At 41.9% G+C, this 25,370-nt stretch overlaps 2 protein-coding genes across 10 annotated transcripts in view; both read left to right on the forward strand.

The window, feature by feature from the left end:
* brd3a (bromodomain containing 3a) overlaps positions 1 to 4,416 on the forward strand; it is a 43,972-nt gene extending 39,556 nt beyond the window's left edge. For all 7 annotated transcript variants that reach the window (XM_060935454.1, XM_060935459.1, XM_060935458.1 and 4 more), the window contains one exon: positions 2,377 to 4,416. In XM_060935454.1, coding sequence (XP_060791437.1) covers positions 2,377 to 2,495 — 119 coding nt within the window. In that variant the 3' untranslated portion in view covers positions 2,496 to 4,416. The remainder of the gene's footprint in view (positions 1 to 2,376) is intronic.
* Positions 4,417 to 15,725: 11,309 nt separating this feature from the next.
* Positions 15,726 to 25,370, forward strand: part of vav2 (vav 2 guanine nucleotide exchange factor) — a 463,113-nt gene continuing 453,468 nt past the window's right edge. For 2 of the 3 annotated variants that reach the window (XM_060935479.1, XM_060935480.1), the window contains exon 1: positions 15,727 to 16,943. In XM_060935479.1, the coding sequence (XP_060791462.1) occupies positions 16,740 to 16,943 (204 nt within the window). In that variant the 5' untranslated portion in view covers positions 15,727 to 16,739. Of the gene's footprint in view, positions 16,944 to 25,370 lie in introns of all 3 variants that reach the window. The other variant, XM_060935481.1, reaches the window with a different exon arrangement.

Consider the following 25,370-nt stretch of genomic DNA (forward strand, 5'->3'; position numbering starts at 1 on the left):
GATAGCTGCTTTTCTGCTGCTCCTCTCAGGAGTCTGATCTCGGTATAACTTTGACCATGGTGTGGATGTTGGTGCCAGATGGGTTTTTTTTTTTTTTTTTTTTTTTTTTTTAATATATGAGTGATTCCATGCTTATGGGTACTGAAATGGGGACATGAACTTATTCACCTAAAACCATTTCTCTTTTTACCATCAGGTCACAAAACATGTAATCTTTAATGAATGATATGTTAAAAGATAACTTTAATTTTCTGAGATGTAATAAAAACATATTTATATGCCAAAGTCAAGCCTATGAGTTCCAAAATGATGTCTGTTACATTACTTCTGTTACGATTGTCCATCTCGCGTCTGTTACAAATTAATTACAATCTAGCTCTATACCATGTTAATCTTATTGAAAGAATGTGTATGTTTATTCTACTACACATGTTTATTAATTATATTTGCTAAAACATCACCTTCCTATGTTTCAAAAAGTAATTCTACATTGTTAAAATTGAGAATATATATGTCCACAACACTTCTGTTACGTTCTGACTTTGGCATATAAATATGTTTTTATTACATCTCAGAAAATTAGTTATATTTTAACATATCATTCATTAAAGATTACATGTTTTGTGACCTGATGGTAAAAAAAGAAATGGTTTTAGGTGAATAAGTTCATGTCCCCATTTCAGTACCCATAAGCGTGGAATCACTCATATATATTTTCAGACGCTGCCTGTTCATGAACAACAGATTTGAGAGTTTGCGTAGAATGTTGGAGAGGAAAAAACATCTAGTGGGCAGCTCAAGCATATAAACGCCTTGTTGATGAGAGTGATCAGGTTTGAGCTGACCAGACGACTACAGTAACTCAGACACTCTTTACAAATGTGGTGAGCAGAAAAGCAACTTGGAATGGATGTGCTGAATCTTGAGTTGAGTTGGACTGGTTATAATGGTTTGCTGCTTTGAGTCTCCTTCCACATATTTTCACTTCGTGTTTGTGTATTTTAAGAATTATTAAATTTCTACTTCAGCGCGTGTGTGTATGAAATGCGCTTCAGAAATCGTGTTTTTTTAAAATTAAAATTACTATTTAAAGAATCTTTGAGAAACCCTTTTTTTTCCCCTAATTGCTCCATAGATAAGCCTAATGTGTCCTCTTTTTTTTTTTTCTTCTTCTTTTGGTGTTGCTGTAGACAGGGATGAGAATTTTCCGCAGATCCGCGGAATTCCGAGTTTTTCCCGCTGAAACGTGTAAATCCGTTGAGAAAATTTCGGGGGTGGTCGGCGCAAGGCAAGGCCAGGGTTCCCGCAGGTCCTTAAAAAGTCTTAAATATAACTTTCGGTTTTCAAGGCCTAAAAACGTCTTAAATTGTTTGGAATGGCTGGAATTTTCGAAAGGGAGGTATTAAATTTAATATTGGACCGAACGAGTGAAATGTCTCCATCCGGTTTGGGGTATTTTTTTTAACTGTAATTTTAAAAGTGACCTGCGCACCTTTTGGGGGCAGCATTGGTTCTGTGCGTCTTCTGTGTTTTCCGTAGATCAAGAACTAACGTTAGGAGGCTACTGGAGGCAGTGTGGTGTGGTGCGGTGGTTGTGAAGAGTGAGAGATGCGCGGGTAGCTTATGCAGGCGCTAGAAAGTGTTGATAATTATGGGAAGATGTCTGTTTAACGACAGGTGGTTGGGGGATGACAAATACCCCCAAAATAAGGAGGAGAATCATTTGCGATAAAAAGCGCTGGATCGCACAAATGTGTTTAAAGACGATAACACAGCGCTGGGGACACGGCGGACTGGGAAACTGGCTTTTCACGGACACGAGGCGCGCACGCGTGTTAGAGGTCAAGCGCTCCGGAGTGAAACGCAGGGGGGTTCGCGCATGCGCACAAGAGTCCGGTGGAAAATAGGGCTTATAGGAAATAATAATAATGATTAGCATCATTTTTTTACATAATTAACATTTGTTTATTGTACCAAGTTTAATATAAATATATAAACAACCTTTATTTCAAAACTCAATTAAAAAGAACTCCAGAAAATACAATAATTCTAAATAAAGTACAATATAAATAATTTGTACAAAAAGTTTGTTTTATTACTTATCGTCTACAACAGTGTTAATATAATAATAATAATAACAACCACTAATAATAATTAGTAGTAATAGTAATTATTATTGATTATTAATCATTACTACTTATGAATTAGTGATTAATAAGTACTAGGGATTATTAAATGTTATAAAAGTAAGTTTATAAATGTTTTAAACCATCACTGAATTTGAAAACATTCATTCATATTTATATTTTGTGTGTGGGAAAGTTGGCAGACATTTCAGAGTTTTTTTTAAAATGTCCCATTCTCATCCCTGTGTAGAGAAAGGTGGCTCTGGACCAGGTTCAGGTCCCTCGCGGCTCAGCGGCAGCAGCAGCTCTTCAGACTCGGGCAGCAGCAGCTCCAGCGGCTCGACTTCAGACAGCAGTGACTCTGACTGATCCTTTTTATTTCCACTTTTAATTATTTCTTCTTTTTTTTTTTTTTTAAATGTCATATGCAGTCGTGATTTGTTTCTCGAAGACTTTTTATAAGCGCGAGAGGAAAAACAATAAAAATGCATCATGTCTGAACATTTTTTTTTTTCTAAGAAATACCATTATGGGGGAAAAAATTGCAAAAAAAAAAAATTTAAGCGATTTACACATTTCCACTGAACATGAAGGGGATGTTTTAGCTATAAAGCAAACAGAACCTTCACAACCCGATTGCAACTCTGTTGGAATTTAAATAAAAAAAAAAAAAAGTGGGGAAAAAAGAAACCAATGGCTTTACTGGGCAAGAAAGAAATAATGGAAGCTTGTGGACGTTTTTTTTTTTTTTTTAAATTATTCCCCCCCCCCCCCCCCCCAATGAACCAGATTTCCCAAATCAGCTCCTCTTCTTCATGTGCAGGCTGTGTATTTATTATTATTTTTTCCCTTTTATTATTATTTCTTCTTCTTTCTTTCTTCCTTTGTGCCATCAGTAGATTATTTTCTGCTCTTTATTTTATTTTTTAAACACATTCATCCAAATCACCGGTGTCCATGTCAGCTCGGCTGGGCGTCTGCTTCGGTTTTGTATCCAAATCCTATGTTTTTAGATTTAGAAAATCAATTCGATGTCACACGTAAAAAAGAAAAATCGCATTTTCAGGAGAGACGGTGTGTATTGGGTGGGCAGGGCGGTTGTTATTGATCAAACACTTGGTGCATTGAGGTGCTAGTCTTCCTTCTTTGTAAACCACGTTTCAGAGTGAATGGATGTTTTTCAACCTGATTTTTTTTTTTTTTTAATTCCCCCATGTACTTTAAATACTCGATTGATGTCATGTAACAACCATTTCTAAAAAGTTTAGTCTCTTTGGAATAATCATGGAATCAGAGTCTTCCTTCAGTCACGCTCAAACGACACTGATATCTCTGAATGTAAGTGGAAAGAAAAAAAACCAACCAACCAGGTGTTGCATTACACATGTACCTTGTCATATGAATAAATGATTGTTTATTGCCCAGCTATATTTTGCTCCCACTTCACCCTTAATCCATGTGCTGCCTGTTTTATTCTGATTTCATAAAGTGGGTCTTATCGTTCCTTTTTATATCGGTTTTTGATTCCCTTTATAAACATCGTAAGGTTATATGATCCTTGTTTAAAGCCTTTTCCCCATTCACAGCTTGAAAATGCAAATTTGCCTTAATTTTTATTTTATTCTTATTATTTTTTTAATCAAAACCAAATTCATAAGACTCCAACACTTATTAAAGCACTACTTTGATAGTCGTGAAATCTTTTTTTTTTGTATTGTATAGTATAATTTGGTGGCTTTTTTTTTTTTTTCTTTTTCAAGCAGTAAATCTGTCCCAATTTTTAATTTTCCAGAACATTCTGATCGCATTGCTCATCAAGCCATATCAGGTTTTACCAGAGTAATATCTTTTTAGAAACAGACTGAAAACTATCTATAAAGTATATAGAGAATATATATAAATAAACAATTTTAGCTCATTTTTAGGCCCTGGGTTAAAATGAATGATGCTCTTTTTTTATATTTTGAAAAAAAAAATCATAATTGAAAAAAAAGCAAGAAGAAATGTTTACTTTTTATCTTTGACATGCATGCCAGTTTATTGTATCTTTCTTATACATTTTTGAGCTGTTTATAGTTCTGTTCTTGTAAATATCAGTCGTTGGAACGGAGGATTCGGTGTCAGTAGATGTAGGCTTGTTCAGCAGACTGTGGGCCCCGGGGGCTGTGCACGCTCACATATGCGCGTACACACACACACAGACGTTAACGTTTGATGTAATCGCCTACCTGGATTCTCTTCTTTGCCGGTTAAATTGTTTTTCATAAAATAAATGATGAAAATACCCTTACGAGGCTTCCTTATTACTTTCTGCCTTACCTGGAAAATCTGTAAAAGTATGTAATAAACTTGGTAATGACTATAATCATGGATTGAAATACTTCAAAACCTCAGCATTAGTGAAATCATATCATGGCTTTTCAATGTTAAAGACCCGACAGTCTGAGAATTTAAATCTTCCAATTATGGGGTTGCTTGTATTTTAAGGAGCATGATGTATAGCAGGGTTTTTCATCCATCGTTCACAGTTCTGCTTCCTCATAATGTCTTTCATGCTTTTTTTTTTTTTAAAAACACTGAAATTAATCTTTGTATGCAGCCTCTCCAAGATAAGGTTTCTGCTTATTACAGTGGCATGCAAAAGTTTGGGCACCCTTGCTGAAAATGTCTGTTGCTGTGAATAGTTAAGTGAGCAGAAGATGAACTGATCACCGAAAGGCATAAAGGTAAAGACGAGACGCTTCTTTTAAGCGTTTTTATGCAGGATTTGTGTATTATTTTTTTGTACAATTGGAGAGTGAAAAAAGAAAAGGAACACCGTGTGAAAGTTTGGGCACCCTAATACATTTGAGTTCTCAGGTAACTTTTCCCAAGGTTCCAGACCTTAATTAGCTTATTGAGCTGTGGCTTGTTCAAATTCTGCGTTAGGAAAGGTCAGATGATGCAGATTTCAAAGCTGTATAAATTCTCGTGGGCTCCTCTAGGCAACTCGGTCGCGTTCTGAAAAATAAAATAATTGATGCTCACAAAGCAGGAGAAGGCTACAAGAACGTAGCAAAGTGTTTTCAGGTAGCCGTTTCCTCAGATCGTAATGTTATTAAGAAATGGCAGTTAACAGAAACAGTGGAGATCAAGGTGAGGTCTGGAAGATGAAGAAAACTTTCTGAAAGAACTGCTTGTTGGATTGCTAGAAAGGCAAATAAAAACCCCTGTTTGACTGCAAAAGACCTTCAGAAAGATTTAGCAGACCCTGGAGTGGTGGTGCACTGTTCTACTATGCAGTGACACCTGAACAAATATGACCTTCATGGAAAAGTCATCAGAAGAAAACCGTTCCTGCGTCCTAGCCACAGAATTCAGCGTCTGAAGTTTGCAAATGAACATCTAAATCAGCCTGATGCATTTTGGAAACAAGTCCTGTGGACTGATGAAATCAAAATAGAACTTTTTGGCCACAATGTGCAAAGGTATGTTTGGAGAAAAAAGGGTGCCAAATTCCAGGAAAAGAACACCTCTCCAACTCCGAAGCATGGGTGTGGATCGATCATGCTTTGGGGTTGTGTTGCAGCCAGTGGCACAGGGCACGTTTCATTGGTCGAGGGAAGCATGGATTCGAATAAATACCAGCAAATTCTGGCAGCAAACATCACACCATCTGTAAAAAAGTTGAAGTTAAAAAGAGGACGGGTCCTACAATAAGACGATGATCCAAAACGCACCTCAAAATCTACAATGGAATCCCTCAAGAGGCCCAAGCTGAAGGTTTTGCCCTGGCCCTCACAGTCCCCTGACCTAAACATCATTGAAAATCTGTAGATAGATCTCAGAAGAGCAGTGCATGGAAGACAGCCCAAGAAACTTGTAGAACTGGAAGTCTTTTGCAAGGACGAATGTGTGAAAATCCCCCAGGTAAGAACTGAAAGATTATTCGCTGGCTACAAAAAGTGTTTACAAGCGGTGATACTTGCCAAAGGGGGTGTTACTAGGTACTAACCATGCAGAGTGCCCAAACTTTTGCTTTGGGCCCTTTTTTGTCATTTAGAAGATGTAAAAGATAAATTGTTTTTGCTTAAAATATAAAGGGAATGAGTCATCTTTAACTTTATTCCTTTTGGAGATCATTTCATCTTCAACTTGCTCAACTGTTCACAGTAACAGCAATTTTGACCAGGGATGCCCAAATACCACTGTATATCAAGTAACAGGCTTGTAGTACAGGATTTGTGCCTTGACTTGGACTTGAGCACTGATGACTCGGACTCGTACGTTTAACTGCATTCAGACTCATAAATTAGAGACAAGGACTCGGATTTTTGATTTATTTTTTGTAACATGCGATGATAATTTGGCATAAGACATGTATATCTGGGGGGCGTTGTGGCTCAGGTGGATAAGGCGCCATACCATAAATCCAGGCGACCCGGGTTCAATTCCAGCCCGTCTCTCTCTCCCGCTCATTTCCTGTCTCTACACTGTCCTATCCAATAATAAACGTGAAAAAAAAAGATATGTATATCTACGTCAATTTTATACTAATTTTGTGCGATAGAATGCACGTTCATCTGTTCGTACGTCATGCTCAGGAACAAACTAACGTTAACGGTGCTAAAATGCCTGGACAGGACGCCCCTAGGATTGTCTGCTTTGCTTATATGGACTTCTCGTGCAGTGGGAAAAAATACACTGCTGTGTGTTCCATATGTAGAAGAACTATCGAGGGGACGACCTCGAACTTTAATCGTCATTTGGCAAGACTCCACCCAGGGAAGGAAGTGACACGCTATGTTCATTGTTCTGTTGATAGTGGGTGGGGCTTGCTTGCTGAGCAATGAACTAGCTAGTGTTAACCCTCTCATGTTATTTGCCCTGTTGATAGTGGGCGGGGCTTGCTGAGCGATGAACAAGCTGTTGATCTGTAGCCTGTTAACTAAAATGGGACAGTCGAGCAGGAACGTTAGTCCGACACAGTATCATCTCATCTCATTATCTGTAGCCGCTTTATCCTGTTCTACAGGGTCGCAGGCAAGCTGGAGCCTATCCCAGCTGACTACGGGCGAAAGGCGGGGTACACCCTGGACAAGTCGCCAGGTCATCACAGGGCTGACACATAGACACAGACAACCATTCACACTCACATTCACACCTACGGTCAATTTAGAGTCACCAGTTAACCTAACCTGCATGTCTTTGGACTGTGGGGGAAACCGGAGCACCCGGAGGAAACCCACGTGGACACGGGGAGAACATGCAGACTCCGCACAGAAAGGCCCTCGCCGGCCACGGGGCTCGAACCCGGACCTTCTTGCTGTGAGGCGACAGCGCTAACCACTACACCACCATGCCGCCCCCGACACAGTATCAGAGACCGTCAAATGGTGCGGATGGAGTCTTGTTCTCGGACTTGACTCGAAATTTTCTTTAACGACTTGGGTTTGAATACTGGGGCCTCGGACTCGAGGTTTAGTGACTCGACTACAACTGTTAAGTCAATAACTCTTTACCTCCATGTGCATTTACAGAGAGAATGAACCACCACCATTTCACGAGCAGCTGAAAGGACTTAAGGTTCCAGTGACTCTTGTTGATAGATGATTAAATAGAGATTTTCTGATCTGGGTTCAGACAGATGAGGCTGTTTTTAGTGCCCATGCTCCCCCAGTATAGAACTCACTCCTACATGATGCACGGTGAGCATCTTTAGTTTAAAATTGACAAAGCAGCTTTTATTTAAAAAAAAAAAAAAAGTCTTGCTACTTCTTGAGTTTCATATGTTTTGGGTTCAATGTCCATTTGGATTTAATTCATATTCAAATATTTCTGCACCACTATCTCCTGCTTTATGTATTTTTAAACCCTTTATTCGTCTCACGTACATTAAAGCACAGTGAAATTCTCTGTATTTCACCCATCTGGGCAGACGAGCACACATACCCAGAGCAGTTGGGGGTTAGCTGCCTTGTTCAAGGGCATGTCAGGATGGTTCCTTTCACTTCCGCCACCCTCATTTTTCCTGCTGGTCCAGGGAAAATCGAACCAGCAACCTTTTGGTCCCAAATCTGCTTCTCTAACCTTTAGGTTCCCCATATTTATTTATGTTGCATGGTTACTTTATGATTCATTCATTCATCTTTAGTAAGCATTGTTATCCTGGTCAGGGTCTCGAGCCTTTTCAGGTGTGAGGCCGGATGAGAGCTCGTTCGTTCGTTCTTGTAATTTCCTCAGGAATTACACTGAGATGTCAGCATTCTCCAGCCAGCTGACTGTGTCCATGTCCAGTTTGATGAGACTGTCAGGCCCATGGGGTGGCCTGAAGACTGGGCACTCCTGAAGGATGTGGGGGATTGCCTGCGTGCAACCGCACTGGCAGGCGTCGTCCTTACTAGCTCCAATCGTCTTGAGGAAGGACCGAGTCCTGCCCCATCCAGCATGGAGGCGGTTGAAGCAGGTCCATGCCTTGTGGGTGAGATGGTTACTGCAGGGCTTTGGAGAAGGGAAATCAATGAAAGAGTGCAAGGTGGTGCATGAGTGGCTCCATTCCTCCCACCATCTCTGCTCCACCCAGGAGTCGGAGGCCGGTCCAGCTTTCATGAGCGCTGGAGCTTTGATGGCAAAGTGTTGCCTTGATAACCGTTGTGGGGTGTTATCATCCTGAGTTGGTGGAACGAGGCTTTTCTCCTCGAGTGCCTTCTCTGCTAGCTTGAGGACTTGATGGTCTCGCTGGATGCTTGCTTCCTGAGACGACGGGAAGCATCTCAGTCGGTGTAGGTTTCAAGGTCCCAGAGATGAGGCGCATCGCTTCATTAAGAACCGCATCAGCAGCCTTGGTGTGGACGCTGTGGGACCAGACAACTGCGGGGTATTCAGCAGCGGAATACACAAGGGTGAGGACTGATGTTTGTAAAGTGGTGAAATTGGCTCCCCACTGTAGTCCACTGAGCTTCTTAATGATAACGCATTTGGAGGTTTTGTTAGCCACGTTCTTGAGGTGAGGGCCGAACGTAAGGCTGCGGTCTGGGGTCACACCGAGGTATACAGGCTGTGGGTTGAATCTCAGCTTCTTTTTTGCAAGTCGATTAGCTAGATGGTAGATCAAGCAAACCGTTTTGGACTTGCTTAACTTCAGGTGCCAGAGGCTGAAGTAGTTGCAGAGAGTAGAGACGTCTGCTTCTAGGGTGGACTGGATCTCCTTGTAGGTTTCAGCTGCGTAGCTGATTGCACTGTCATCTGCATTGGTTGGTTGACATTGACAGGATAGTCTGTTATGTAGACCTTGAAGAGGATAGGGGCAAGGACTGAGCCTTGCGGCATGCCGTTTCCTACTTCGTTCGCCACTCAAGTTAACCACATGAGATGAGATGAGACTGAAGGTGAGAGAAGCAGCTTTTGGACCCAAAGGGTCACCGGTTCAATTCCTGGAAAAATGTGAGGGGAGTTGAGTGAATGAACAGTTCTTTTCCTTCCCTACCGTATGTATCATGTCAGAAGTGAACATGGCTTAGCAAGGCACCTAACCCCCAACTTGATCCCTGGGCGCTGTAGCGTAGCTGCCCACTGCTCTGGATATGTGTGTGTGCTCATTGCTCACTTGTGTGTTCACTGCTTCAGATGGGTTAAATGCAGAGGAAAAATTTAATTGTGCTTGAGTGCATATGTGACAAATAAAGGTGGCTGCTGCTTCTTTCTTCCTATCTTGGTGCAATTTAGTGCAGCAAATCCATCTACTTGTTTTCTTTGGAAGCTGGGAAGAAACCGGAGAACCTGCAGGGATCGAAGATGGACAGACAGTCGAGAAAGCACTTCAAAATACATTTTAGTGTATGGAAGGCGTGATATAAAGTTTACGATGATGATGATGATGATGATGATGATCCCTTCACTTTTTGAAATGTAAGCAAGTGGCAAGGAAAGTGACCACTAGATGGTGACAATGCACCATCTTTGACTTCTAGTTCCTCAGCTCAGCAATTTTGATCAGAATTCAAATCAGCAAATTCATGTCAAATTATTTTTTTAAAAAAAGTCTTCATGACTTTGAGTCATTAGTGAGTCATATACCTTAATTATTGAATCTGTTGGAGGAGAAAGTGAAGTTCAATGGTCCAACATTTCTGAGATTCTTGGGATGGATGGATGGATGTTCAAATTTGTCATTTTGGCAACACCAACAAAAAAAAAACCCTTTACATTTTGTTGGATAGGGTGAACCTTCAGACAATGATGATGATTCAGCCAAAACCTTGACAGTGAGATTGTTTTAACAAACTATCGATTACACTTTCTAAAGCAGTCGTTTCCAGTAATTTACTATGATATAATAAACTGTATAGGAAATTGCATCGTGGACATTTGCTCTAGAAGGCACAATGTCTATAAGACACGTGACCTTCCTTTTTCTTTCTTATTTATTCATTTGCTTGCTGTACCATAAGAACCAAGCCAACCCGTGATGAATCAGTTGCCCAGCTTTAGTGACAGCTCATCATGTTGGAAGCGGAAAGCCATTGCTCATTTGAAATAAACCAGATTATTACTGGAACAAAGCAGCTCCACACTGCAGGGTGCAATCCGTCCGATCTGATCGAACATGACTCTTCTATGTAAATCTTTTTGTGAAAGGTTGACCAAGTAAAGTATTTCTGCCATACTGGTGAGGTTGTGTTTGTAATTGGAGGATTAAACAGTCACCTGGTTTATATTTGACTTTACTGTTCGAGCCAAGTCATAGATAATCATTCATACATATATATAAAGTTGCTTTCTGGTAATGGAGCAAGCACAGATAATGTGTTTCTCTTCCATGGACTACAATTACAATGATAAATGGATAAATACTGGTCACGTCATTAGGGAAATTCTATCAACTTTGAGCCACTTCATTCATTATTCACCAACTCTCCAGATTTTCATCATCTCTTGTTGTAATTCTGGAGTCAGCATTTTCCCCCCCTCGCATTTCTCCTGTTTTATGTTGAATATTTCCCAAATTCATTCATTATTCCAACCTGCTGCTGACCAACACTCCAAACACAAAAGAGAACAAACCAGACTGAGGTTTCCAAAAGTATTACAGAACAAAGATTATTGTTATGTGATCGAGCAAGCGTGACACTAAACACCGTCTCTGCGGATACTTTGAACTTTATGATGCTTTTGGGAAACTGGGCCTGGTCCTTTTAGATTTCCTGTCATTTATCTTTAAGGGGTAAATATTTTGTACCTCTAATTAGAGGATTTAGAAAAGGGATCTTCACCTCATCTGGTCTGGCTGAGGTTTTCATTCCACCTTTGATGCCTGAAGCCATTTTCTGTACTTTTTTTCAAACTATAAGTTATTAGTGATGGTAGTTTTGTCAATAAAAATAGCACTCCTGAACTCTAAACAATCCCCTTACCGTATATATCTGGACAAGAACCTCACTATCCAGAATATCTGCAATATCCTACCTTTGTTGTGCAATATATTTAATATATGTAACATAGTATATTTTATTCAAGTTTTTTTTTTTTTTTTTAAGTATCTCATCATAAAATTTGATATTTTATTTACCGGACTATGTGCAATAGTTATATGAAGCAGTTTTATTGACGTAAGCCAGTGGAATGAAATTTCATTCAAATGTGCATCCTGAATGTACTGGTGAATGACAATAAATCTGTCTGTCCATCTAATCTATATGTCTATCTAATCTGTCTGTCTGTCTATCTCTCTGTCTGTCTATCTGTCTCTCTGTCTATCTATCTATTGAAGCTGTCTGTCTGTCTATCTCTCTGTCTGTCTGTCTATTGAAGCTGTGTGTCTTTCTATCTATCTAAGCTATCTGTCTATCTATCTCTGTCTGTCTCTGTCTATCGAAGCTGTCTTTCTATCTATCTAAGCTGTCTTTCTATCTATCTCTCTGTCTATCTATCTCTATCTGTCTGTCTGTCTCTCTCTCTCTGTCTATCTATCTATTGAAGCTGTCTGTCTGTCTATCTATCTCTGTCTGTCTCTCTCTCTGTCTGTCTGTCTATCGAAGCTGTGTGTCTTTCTATCTATCTAAGCTATCTGTCTATCTATCTCTCTGTCTCTGTCTATCGAAGCTGTCTATCTATCTATCTATCTATCTATCTATCTATCTATCTATCTATCTATCTATCTATCTATCTATCTATCTATCTATCGAAGCTGTCTGTCTATTTCTATCTATCTGTCTGTCTGTCTGTCTAAAACATAATGAGGTATTAATTAAAATCACCAAAACTTTAAGTTTTGTGTGAAAGCTAAAAAACTTTTGTTGAAAAGCAGCATCAGACTCTTGTGTGTTTGGAAAATCCTTTTTTTTTTCCCCAAAAAAACCCCGTGTCTGCAAAATTTTATGATGGTGGTGTACTTACTCTATAGTGCCTCAAAGGGACACTATAACTAATCATAATTATTTTTTGGATTGGGATATATACTCATAGAAAAACTCTCGATAGATATTGAACCCTATAAGAGTATTTCCCATGAAGAAAAATCTTCAAGCATGACAATCTCCAGTATTTGATCATATAATGCACCTTTTTTACAGGCTTTTAACTAAAAAAAACCACATTATACTGAACGTAATCCAGCTGTGAAAATATTAAAGACATTAACATTAATGTGCACATATTTAGATCAAATTCTGAACCCAAACTATTCACACGGTGTCAAAACATTTCATCATATGACCAGCATGGCTTCCTGCTCCTGAAATTACTGTTTGCTTCAGGTTGTATATGCAAATTATTGAGCCTGTTGGATGACTTGTTTGCAAGGTTGAGGTTTAGATTAAACCCATTCAGCTCAAGTGGCCACTCAAATAGACTTGCAATTTTGAAAAGCCAATAATAAACATATAAAACTGATGTTTGGTTGGATCTGATTTCTTTCACTGTCCAACATAAACTCTTGCGTCATGGACCCCTGCTCAGTCTCCATTTTGAGAGTGATGGATTGAGAGAAATGTAATAACTGTGATTCAGTATTACTCCATGAGCGCTATAGTCATTGTGTACAAACCCTTCAGTTTTGTCGTCTTAGCAAAAGTGGAATAATATTTGATGACTACGGTGGTAGTGCACTGGTCAGCACCGTCACCTCACAGCAAGCCGGTTCTGGGTCCGGACCTGCTGATTGAGCGTGGCCTTTCTGTCTAGAGTTTGCATGTTCTTCTCGTGCCTGCGTGGGTTTCCTCAGGGTGCTCTGGTTTCCTCTGACAGCCCAAAAACATGGAGCTTAGGTCAAAGGGCGACTGAATTACCTGTAGGTGTGAATGAGTGCGAATGACTGCTTGCGTCTCTGTATTAGCGCTGTGATGGATTGGTGACCCATCCAGGGTGGATCCCACCTCTCACCCAGTGTCCAGCTGGGATTGGCTCCAGGTCACCTCATGACCCGCAATGGACAAGCGATATAGGTAATGGGTGGATGGATATATGTACAACACATACATATATAACACAACATAATGTACAGGAGGAAACTGCACTGATTTCTGAATGACACAAGTTGGAGCTATTGTCATGACAGGACCAAAACAAGTAAAAAAAAAAAAAGGGGTTCAAAAGATGCAAATATCTCATCTCATTATCTCTAGCCGATTTATCCTTCTACAGGGTCGCAGGCAAGCCGGAGCCTATCCCAGCTGACTACAGGCGAAAGGCGGGGTACACCCTGGACAAGTCGCCAGGTCATCACAGGGCTGACACATAGACACAGACAACCATTCACACTCACATTCACACCTACGGTCAATTTAGAGTCACCAGTTAACCTAACCTGCATGTCTTTGGACTGTGGGGGAAACCGGAGCACCCGGAGGAAACCCACGCGGACACGGGGAGAACATGCAAACTCCACACAGAAAGGCCCTTGCCGGCCCCGGGGCTCGAACCCAGGACCTTCTTGCTGTGAGGCGACAGCGCTAACCACTACACCACCGTGCTGCCAGATGCAAATATATACAAAGAAAAAAATATATATATAGTGTGTACTACTACTACTGTGGTTGCCATTGGCAACAGTAGATGTTACTTGTGTTTTTCTTCTGCTGAAGTCCTTTGAGATTTTTAACGTTTTCGTAGGGAGGTGCTTTGCATGGGCCTCAAGGTCCTGTTTGTGCCTACCCTTTTGGACCTCCCTCTTCCTTTCTGAAAAATGGTTTTGTTTAATTTGCTTGCTTGTAAATTTGTTGTTTGAAGGCCAATAAAGCTGAAAAAAAATACTGATACTACTAATTTATTATTATTATTATTATATTTGATACCTTTTTCTCAAATAGGGTGGAGCTAAGTGTGATGGGCGGAGCTGGGTGACGATCAAATGACTGACGTCATTTTAATAATAAGATTAAAATATTGTAATCATAATTATAATAGTAATTATTATCAAGTCGTTTTTCTAGGTTATCTGTGTAAGTAAGAAACAACAACAGATGATCACACCTTTAATAAAATAGTGTGTTTGTGGAGTCATTATTATTATTATTGACATCTTTTTCTCAAATGGGGCGGAGTTAAGTGTGGTGGGCGGAGCTGGGTGACAAAATATTATTAAAATATGTTATTATTATTATTATTACTTAATTGTTTTTCCAGGTTATCTATGGAAGTAAGAAACAGCGACGACAACAACAACAGATTATCATACCTTTACTAAAATAGTGTGTTTGTGGAGTCATTATTATTATTATTGACACCGTTTTCTCAATCGGGGCGGAGTTAAGTGTGATGGGCGGAGCTGGGTGACTTAAAATATTCATCTCATCTCATTAGCCGCTTTATCCTGTCCTACAGGGTCGCAGGCAAGCTGGAGCCTATCCCAGCTGACTACGGGCGAAAGGCGGGGTACACCCTGGACAAGTCGCCAGGTCATCACAGGGCTGACACATAGACACAGACAACCATTCACACACCTTCACATTCACACCTACGCTCAATTTAGAGCCACCAGTTAACCTAACCTGCATGTCTTTGGACTGTGGGGGAAACCGGAGCACCCGGAGGAAACCCACGCGGACACGGGCAGAACATGCAAACTCCACACAGAAAGGCCCTCGCCGGCCCCGGGGCTCGAACCCAGGACCTTCTTGCTGTGAGGCGACAGCGCTAACCACTACACCACCGTGCCGCCTTGTGGAATAATAATAATAATAATTATTATTATTATTATTGACACCTTTTTCTCAAATGGGGCGGAGTTAAGTGTGGTGGGCGGAGCTGGGTGACAAAATATTATTAAAATTTATTATTATTATTATTTAATCGTTTTTCTAGGTTATCTGTGGAAGTAAGAAACAACAACAACAACAGATTATCATACCTTTACTAAAATAGTGTGTGGAGTTATTATTATTATTATTATTATTATTATTATTATATTTGACACCGTTTTCTCACACGGGGCGGAGTTAAGTGTGGTGGGCGGAGCTGGGTGACTATAAAATGACTGACAAGTCATTTTAATCGTTTTGAAGTATGATAACTATAATCATTACGATTATTAAATGTTTTTTCCAGGTAATGTGTGTAAATAAGGAGCAGCAGCAGCAGCAGCAGTAGAGTCCGCGGGTTTCAGATCCTCAGCAGGGCAGGAAAACAACAAGCCCTGAATGAGCGCGCGCTCAGGAACCCAGCTGCTCTCGTTCTCTCGCGCTTTGCGAGCACGCGCACACACACGCGCGCAGATCCGTGCACTCAGAGCTCCGCGCGCTGCTCTCCGGTCGCGCGTGAACGCGGAGCTCGAGAACGCGCGCGCGGCTCGGAGCGGGAGTCAGGGAAATCAAAACACGGCGGAGAGGAAGAGAGAGGGGGAGAGCACACAGGACAGACAGACAGAGAGCGGGCGGACGCGAACGTGTTAAATATCCTCTGGCTAACAGAGTCTCTCTCTCTCTCTCTCTCTGTTCTCGACAGAAGAACATTTTGGAGTTTTTCCTTCCTTTCACGGATGTGTGAGCTCGGTCATTCACAGCAGTGTAAATAAGTGCGAAAGAAAGGAAATTTGGCTATTAAAGTACTTTGAAGAAACTGGCGGGTCGCTGAAAGAAGACTGAATGGACGATACATTGTAACAAACACAAGATGATTGATTTCTACTTCTGCTGCTGTTCCTGAGACCTCTCTTCTACTTCTTCTTCTTCTTCTTCTTGGACATGTTGTGATTAAAACCTTCTCCTCAGACTGTCTGTCTGTCCTGCTGTGAAGAAATTCTGTATAAAGATACCAGCTGGAATCTCCAGACCTGAGTTTTTATTTGTAATTTTTTAGGCTTCATGCGATGAAGAAAAGGAAACTCTACTGAGATTTGACAGTGAGAAGGTTTCCCTGAACCGATATTCAGTTTGGAGTCTTATCCGAGATTGATTATCGTGCAACTTTTATGAGGAATAAAGTTCCAGATAAGATTCGATGCAAGACATCAGGAATCAGGAGTTCGTCTGAATTGTCCAACAAGCCTGAGATCACGTCCTATGGACTAGACTTGTATCCAGAACTCTTCTAGCTTGGACTGTGGTAACATTTCGTGAACTCGTCAGAGTCTCGGGCAGTGGCCTTTCAGCCAGACTGCCTTATAAAAAAAACGCAGACGGGTTTCTGAGCCTCATCACGATGGAGGAGTGGAGACAGTGCGCCCGGTGGCTCATCGACTGCAAGGTCTTGCCCCCGAATCACCGGGTGGTCTGGCCCTCGGCTGTCGTCTTCGACTTGGCCCAGGCGCTCCGAGACGGGGTGCTGTTGTGCCAAATGCTGCACAATCTGTCACCCGGATCTGTAGACCTCAAACAGATCAACTTCAGGCCTCAAATGTCACAGGTAGGTATCAATCATCAGCGTCGAGGGCTTAAAATGGGGATTAATGAGTTGTTCAAGCCCTTTAGTGCCGAGTAGTTAATGCGGCAAACGTCCCAAAGGGCGCAGCAAGTTCTGGGGAATCAATGAGTTGCTCACATCCTTGGGGACCACCACCACCAAAATTTATGCTCTGCGAGATAATTTTGTGCAGGAAATGCCTTTTAAACTTTCAGTACGTGATTTAACCAATGCCATGTTCTGCAGAACATCATCGCTCGTAATTTCTGACCTCCGGCTATGAAAAAACCAAAGAAAACACTCCTTCAGCTTGGTGACCTCAAATCAGCACAGCTGCTCTTAAGTGTCAACATACAGACGTTCGTTTGGTAAATCTATAACACTGTACAGTTAACTGATTAGCTTGTTGTGACCAAAAGACAAACAGAAGTCCAATTTAGAATTAAAAAAGATCTAATTCTACGCTCTGACTTTTTCCTAGTTCTTGATGTCTCTTCGTGATGGCACCTTTTTCATTCCAGTGAACGTAGTGTCCTTGATCCCGTCTCCTTTGTTGACACAAGCAGCTCTTGTTTGGCTTGAACTTCTCTTGTATGCGTGTAACCTTTGAACGCTCGTGAGTTAAACACAAATTTAAAATAATACACGAATCAGAGGTTGTTTGATTGGTATCAAGCGAGCTCCATTGGCAAATTAGCAACAGCACTTCGGGGCAGTTTAGGGTGACCAGACGTTTTTGGATGGGAGGAGAAAACTGAGGGTGGCACGGTGGCGTCGTGGTTAGCACTGTCACCTCACAGCAAGGAGGTTCTGGGTTCGAGACAAGCGGCCGACGGGGGGCCTTTCTGGATGGAGTTTGCATGTTGTCTATGTGGGTTTCCTTCCATGGTCCAAAGACATGTGGTTAGGTTAATTGGTGGCTGTAAATTGACCGTAGGTGTGAATGTGAGCGTGAACGGTTGGTTGTCTCTTACCCCTTTTCCACCAAATCAGTAACAGGGCTGGTTCGGGGCCAGTGCTGGTGCTAGTTCACAACTTGTTCAACTGAGCAACCAGTTTGCTTTTCCATAGCTCACGGTGCTAAGGGAAGCCATGTCATTACGTCGCTGTATACGTCAGTTACGTCGCTACGTTTGCATAAACCTTGGCACTAATATCGAAGCAAAAACAACACGGAAGAAGCAGCAGCAACAATAATAATAATAATGGATGACTTTGCGTTTGTACAGCTGCTGCTTCTCGTCGCTTAAAAATGGCGATCTTTCGCGGTCTTGTTATTGTTGTTGGTCTTAACAACTCCGCCCCCCCCGCTGACGTAAGTGGTTCTTTCCTCTGGCCCAGCAGAGAGTTGGTGCTAGCCTGGAACCGGTTTTTCTGGCCCCAGAGCCAGTTCTTTGTCAGTGGAAACAGAAAACCCGGTTCCAAACTAAGCAGCCCTGGCACTGCTTTGGTGGAAAAGGGGCATCTATGTGTCGGCCCTGCGATGATCTGGCGGCGACTTGTCCAGGGTGTCCCCCGCTTCTTGCTGGGATAAGCTCCAGCTTGCACAGAAAACTGGAGAACCCAAAGGAACATGATGAGAACATGCGAAACTCCACATGGACGGTAATTGGGGAAATAAACGTGAGGTTGTGATTGGGGAGCTGAAGAAACGTGCCATAGAATTCGAGCCAAACAATGGCGATACCTAATTTGCATCGTATTGAGAGAATCTGTTTGAATGTTGCGTCGTTGTTCGCTACAGTCGCTGAAATCGTAGCTCTACAGCATCCATGTACATAGAAAAGGAACAGTCGCTTGTCGTTTGCTGCTTGTTCGGGTGAACGTCGGGTTCAAAACAAGGGATGGACCAATCTGACGCGGTGTCAGGGTAGGGGTTTTGTTTGACCTCGTGTATGTTGGGGCAGTGTGACTTCTCTGGATGAAAGAAGTGTGTGTGTGTTTGGGATGGGGTGGGGTGAGGCCCCAGTGGAAGGCGGATGCTCAGGGGAAGTTTGGCTTTGTCAACAAAATCAGAGAAGGGGGGGAAAAAAAAACCAGAACTGCGGCTTCTGTTTGTGGAATGTGACGTCCTGCCAGGGCTCTTTGTGAAACAATGTGAAAAGGGGAATACTTTCAGTTTCTCTCATTTCCCCATATTTTTCCACGGAACAATGACAATGCGAGTTTGCGTCCATGTGCTTGCGTCCGAGAGAGGAAGCAGATTGCTGTTTTTGTGTATACACTTGTTACTTCGTTTGCTTGTTTTGCCTTCTGGTGTTTTGTGCAACTGGATATTCGGAGCAAATATTTTTGTTCTTTGTAAGCATAGGAAAAAATTCACGTTGGATCTTTATCACAATAAAAATATGAAGTAGCAGGTTTAACAAGGCCACAGCTGGAGACTGGTTAAAGGGGAACAGAGGGCAATATATAGAGTAAATATAACAATAAAACACACATCAGGCTTTCGTCTAAACGGGGGAACAGGGGCGCTGCGCCCTCTTACTCTCGGCGTGCGCCCCCTTACCGACTCCGTGAAAACATCCCAGCAACACTATGTGACAATGTGTCTGATCATCAAATACGTTATAATTGCTCCAAAAATATTCCAATCATAGTAGATACACCGCCAGACGGTGCAAAAACAATCCGAATTGGCGTTTTTCAGACTGAGGCGCCATGTTGTTTAGTTGTTTACTTGTCGCGGCTGCTCTCGCGAGATTTGACATGGGTTCCATACAAGGTCAGCTGACTTGTAGAGCGAGATTTCTCGAGACTGAATGACCTTTCACCCACCGGCGCGGGAGCTTTTGACAGAAGTAGTTCGCGAGTTGTTTTTGTTGACACTTGGGCATTTAAAGACGTCATCCCGCGGCACGAAGCGGAAGAAAGCCAAAGACTGTCCGGGGCAGAAGAAGATTACTTCTTTCTTTTTCAATGTTGACAATTTGTTACAATTTCCCTCTCAGATAGCCTCAGAATGTCCCATTGGAGCATTTTTCAAAGGCTTTGCATGGTGCGGGGACGACAACCGGCACCATCCCCCCCCCCGCTTCGCTCCCTTGCCATGGTGAGCGCCCTCATACTAAATTTTTCTAGAAAAAACCCTGCACATTAACGAACCTTATTCAAGACTTACAAAATTTTTTTTGTTCTAAGGTTGGAAAGTTATAGTGTTTTGAAAGTAGCTCGAGCAAACTATTTCCGCAGTTTGAACAGCCCGCCATGATATTAATTTTATCCAATCAGAATGCACGTTCATTTTCTCTGCGTAACACTCATGACGTATGTATGTGCCCAGTTGTGTTGGCTCATTGAGGTTGGGAATAGCACGTGTGAAATACCTGTTTCTGCCTCTTGCGACGATTTCGCAAGTCCACGGGTGGCGCCTATCTCATTGCAGCAAATAAATTCTGCTGGACTCGTCAGCAACTCCACGTTACATTTTCCGCACGAGCACCACGCCGTGTCACCTGCACGCAGACGCTCTGCCCCACGCTCGCCACGCCCATGGTCAGCATCAGTCTCATCCTCGCCGTCATCCGAGCTTTCTTCTCTTATTTCATCACCGGAGTCGAGAGTACCTCTCCTAGCCTTCTAAGCCATAGCCTGCTTGCAGTGTGTCTTGCGGGATCTCTTCGTATGATTCGACAGAGCTGTCGCTTTCACTTGATGCGCCCGACGCCATGATTACACGCTTCTCTCCTCTATTTCGGAGAGTTCCGCTAGTGCAGTGGGTAGCGCTGACGTCACGGTCTTTTAAAAATGGCGACTCTTGTGCGGTTTAGCGTATAAAGTATTATATTTACAATTACCAAGATATTTCGTTGTTTTCTAGTATATAAATTTGATAGAATACTTAAGAATACGTTACTTTGTCACATCAGCAACTGTTTATATTGTATTTGGTACCCCTTTAAAGCGGATTCAAGGAGTTTGACCTTTTTCGGTTATTTATTCCGTTTTCAGGTGTTTTCTTCTGTCACGGTCATGATGGATTGCGACGCTGTTTTAGAAGATCGACAGACTAAAAGCATTCAGGTTGCTTCGATTTGATATGCAAAGTTATGAGTTACAGTTTTATGAGGCACGTCTGTCTCATCCGGTCATTTTAGGATCGATATATCGGTCACTTTGTGCTTTTACAGCCGTAGCACAAAGTAAATCAGCGTCTTGCGTTTGAATATTCATCTCTGAAACGCGACGTGATGTGACGTGACCAGATGCACAACCCGGCTCACTCACGCGAAGCTTGTTCAGGCATCGAGACACCTCGGATGTCAACGTGAGCTCAAAAGTCACATCCTCTCTCCCTAAAGAAGGGTTTAGCCGTTGTGTAATTTCTTCATGGTTAAGATTTCAAGATAGTTGATGACTTTCGGCACGTCTTAAAGGATTTTTTTTTTATTCCTCTTATACCACAGCAGTTTGCCAAGGATTGCATTTATTATTTATTAAAGAATGCCAAGTTGTACGTTTTATACTTGTATCATGAGCTCATCCGGCCGACAGGCGATGAGTTTATGCCATCACGTGTTGTCCGTCGTCCACATTTCACGAAAATCCCTTCTTCTGTCTCAATTCTTCACTGATTTTTATTCTTTTTGGCAGGAAGGTAGGTCTGCCTGGGGTGCATATGGGTTCTACCCAAATTTGCATAATTGCAATTAATAATGACGATATGGAGTAATTAAAGGAGAACTGAAGTCATTTTTAAACTTGCTTTATTTCTTAATTAACGTGTTATTCAATTACGTTTTCGGTTTTAGTAACCTTATATCGTGACTCGTTTTGGCAACTAATTGCAATTAAATATTATACTTATCGGCCTGTTCGGTTTTTAGCCGTGTTGAATTTAGTTCGTTTGGTCCACGGCAGGCGTCGCTTATCCGCGCGATCTTCACGAGACTTGTGCGAGACTTCGAAACGTGAAGAAGTGTCAGCCAGGTGTCAGCGCCGCCATTTTGAAAACTGTTTTCCAAACGAAGTATTGCACAAAAACGAGTTTAAATGATGATTACTGCCTACTTTTTTCAAACTTTCCTGATCGCTATCAAAACAAACAAAATTTCCGGCTTGATTACGTCAGCATTCGAAAGACGGCGCGTGCGTCTTTTGACAACGTTGGCGGATGTCGGTGACTTTGATTTCCGCTGTACGTTTTACTTCCGTCCTACGATGTCTCGCACAGGTCTCGACGAATCTCGTTTACGGCCATCACTTCGACATATGGACTGATATATTACAGAGCGTGTTTCAAACACTCATAACTTGCTACAGCAGCGACAAAATAGCGATCAAAAATGCATTCCTATATTTAATAAAAAATGAGAGAAATAGAATTTTGATGATAAATTTGCTTTCAGTTCTCCTTTAAGCTCTAACGAGGAGTTTCCATACACATCGCTTTTTCTCCCTGAATCCTTCAGTGATTTTGATTCTTTCTGGCATGAAGGTAGGGGTACCTAGGGTGCATAGAACTTCTACCCAGATTTGCTTCATTACAATTATTAATGAAGTTATGGACTAATTAAGCCTTAATGAGGAGTTCAACAAAAATCGTTGCTTCTCGGTCAATTCTTCACCATTTTGGATTCTTTCCGGCAAATAGGTCGGTATTCCTAAGGTGTATATTAGGGCTGTAACAATATGCGTATCGAAATCGCGATACGCAGAGCCACGATCCGTGTCGCGATGCAAGAAGGCAGAATCGCGGTACACCCTTTCAAACTTCTCCTCAGCCCAAAAACAGAGGCGCTTCCAAACTTCAATTTATGAATACTTTACTTTTTATTTAAATTACATTTTAAACTTACTTAAATTACTTTTATTTTTTATATCTATTAGTAAGTCGTTTTTTCGCCGACCTGCGACAATCTTCTGCGAGTCACGCAACGTCCACACTCGCCACTGGCAGAGCATTCATTTCTTTTAAGCGGTCGGCATTCTGGTTGCGATGCGGGGAGCGAATCTGTAAACAAGCAGCTCATTGGCTGACTAGGTGTGCCACAAGCCAATCACAATCACTTGACCGGAAAGGCATGCAGTGTTGCCAGATTGGGCGGGTTTAGGTGCTTTTTGGCTGGTTTTGAACATATTTTGGGGTGGAAAACGTTAGCAATATCTGGCAACACTGAAGGCATGTCTGCTTGGGCGGAAGCCTTCTGCGGCAGTTACAGTTTGACACGCGAGCAACGTTTCACTATAAAAATTCCGTAATTTCCATCTGTTTTCCGCGATCACAGAAAATCATTGGCCCTATGAGAGTGAGACAGTGAGAGAGCCACCCCCCCAAAAAAAAAATCTTAACGGATTTACACGATTTGGAAAAATGACTTTTTCAGAACCGAAAAAAACAGAGCTTCCGGCTCAACAGTATTATTTTGAGAAATAAAACAGTCTTTGGATATACATTTGTTCATTTTTGCATACATATTACTCATTCTCTGCAGTGGTCTGAATTATTTGTTATTAAATAGTTAATGTAAGTAAGTAAATGTTAAGTTAAATTTACTACTTTAAAAATACATTTAAAAAAATCGTGGGTGTATCGAATCGTGGGTCAAAAATCGCGATACGAATCGAATCGTGAGTTGGGTGTATCGTTACGGCCCTAGTGTATATAGCTTGCAGCATTTATTGCGCAAGGTGGCCCACTTTAGATCATTCTTTCTGGACTGGACGGAGCCGGAGTGAGCTACGCCGTCATTGACTGTCTCGTTTCATGTTGCGGAACGTCTATAAAATCAGCGAGTTCCTGTTGTCACTTACGTTATACAGTACTGTGCACAAGTCTTGGGCATGTGTCAAGAAATGCCGGAAACCGAAAATGGCTTGAAGATGTTTCAACATTTAAAAAAAAATACTATAAACTGTAATCATTAAGCCATAATAAATGAAATGAAGTCAATATTTGGTGTGAGACGACTCTTTGCTTTTAAATAAAAAAAAAAAAAAAATTAGTCTGAGGTCCAGTGAGGGCGGTTTTATGCGGAAATGAGCTGTAGGTTTTAGTGAGCATCTTCCAGAACCAGCCGCAGTTCTTCTGGACACTTTGACGGTCACGCTCGCTTCTTCAAAACCCAGCAGCCTTCATTACGCTTTCTTTTTTAGGCCCTGTTTACATTATTTCGAATCAGCGGATCATCAGATTAACGTTTTTAAAACACAAAATTTCTGTGCCCGCAACAAAACCGTTCCCCGTGCACACAGCAACGCCAATACACGGATACGCTAATCACATGACTAATTAGACGGCACGTCACATGATCCCAGTGCATATCGGGCATGCGCAAGTCACTCACCACATGCAAGTGGAAGGATGTCGTTGTAAAAAATGAAGTATGCCAGTCCAGTCTGTTATCGGCGGTACTGGTACTACAATGACGCCTTTTTTACACTGTGTATGGCCTTCGTGTTTATGCTAGAAGGATCTAACAGTGTTCGGTACACTCTTCACCTCGCAGAACGGCCGTTTTTTGCGATTACAACAAGACTATTTAGTGCTACGGTAACCAACACACTTTCTGTATTGCTCATTCACTTAATGACTTCCTCAACACACTTCCTGTATTGCTCATTCACATGACCAACGTGGCATGACCAACGCCAGCGAATCAGGAAGGTGGATGTCGCAGTGACGTTGTCCAATGACGACGTCAGCTAGAGCTCAGCACTGCGTTTCCTCGTTCCTCATTGTTTACACAGCACCGGATCAGATACGTACTGGGTTGAATACGTGGGCCCTGGCGGATTCAAACTGTTCCGCCTGTGGAGTCGTTTCCCGGCGTTTTAATGTGCACGGACAGTGCATCCGCGACGAAAACGATACGGATACGGTCTAATGTAAACACCACCTTAATCTGAAAAGTCGTCTCTTATGAAATATACCGCTCTGGAAAACAAACGTTCGGACTGTAAAATGTTTTCGTAATGTTTTGACTCGATAGCGTAGAAGTCGTAAAATAGAAATCTATAACAAAGTTTGTATGGGGGGGAAAAAAAAAAAGGGGGGATGCCTGAGACTTGCACGGTACTGTATAAGGTATAAAGTACGGTACAAGCGACGCCGCTGGTTTCCAAGAAGTCACAAAACACAAGTTCTCTCTCTTCCCCCCCCCCCGGGGGTGGAAAACGCTGACACTGGAGACTCCTTCCATTAAATGCTCCATAAATCTTCGTACGTTCGTTATTAAACTTCAGTTATGTGTAACGTCCCTGGTGTCAGCTGTTACTATAGAAACAAGAAGACGTTCAAACAAAAAAGCTCCTGTGATTTGTGATCTTCCTTATAGATAGAAGTTCTGTCAGAGAAGCTTCGGTTAGAGAAAATGAAAATGCTTTTATGGCTGAAGCCAGCAGTGGAAACGTGTAATCCAGCCACGCCCGGGTCCTCCCTGTTCTCTTGTGACAGTCCAGGATGTTGGTAACTCGCCAGCGCCCCCTATA

The sequence above is a fragment of the Neoarius graeffei genome, chromosome 12 (assembly GCF_027579695.1).
Source record: "Neoarius graeffei isolate fNeoGra1 chromosome 12, fNeoGra1.pri, whole genome shotgun sequence".
NCBI classification, from domain to species: domain Eukaryota; kingdom Metazoa; phylum Chordata; class Actinopteri; order Siluriformes; family Ariidae; genus Neoarius; species Neoarius graeffei.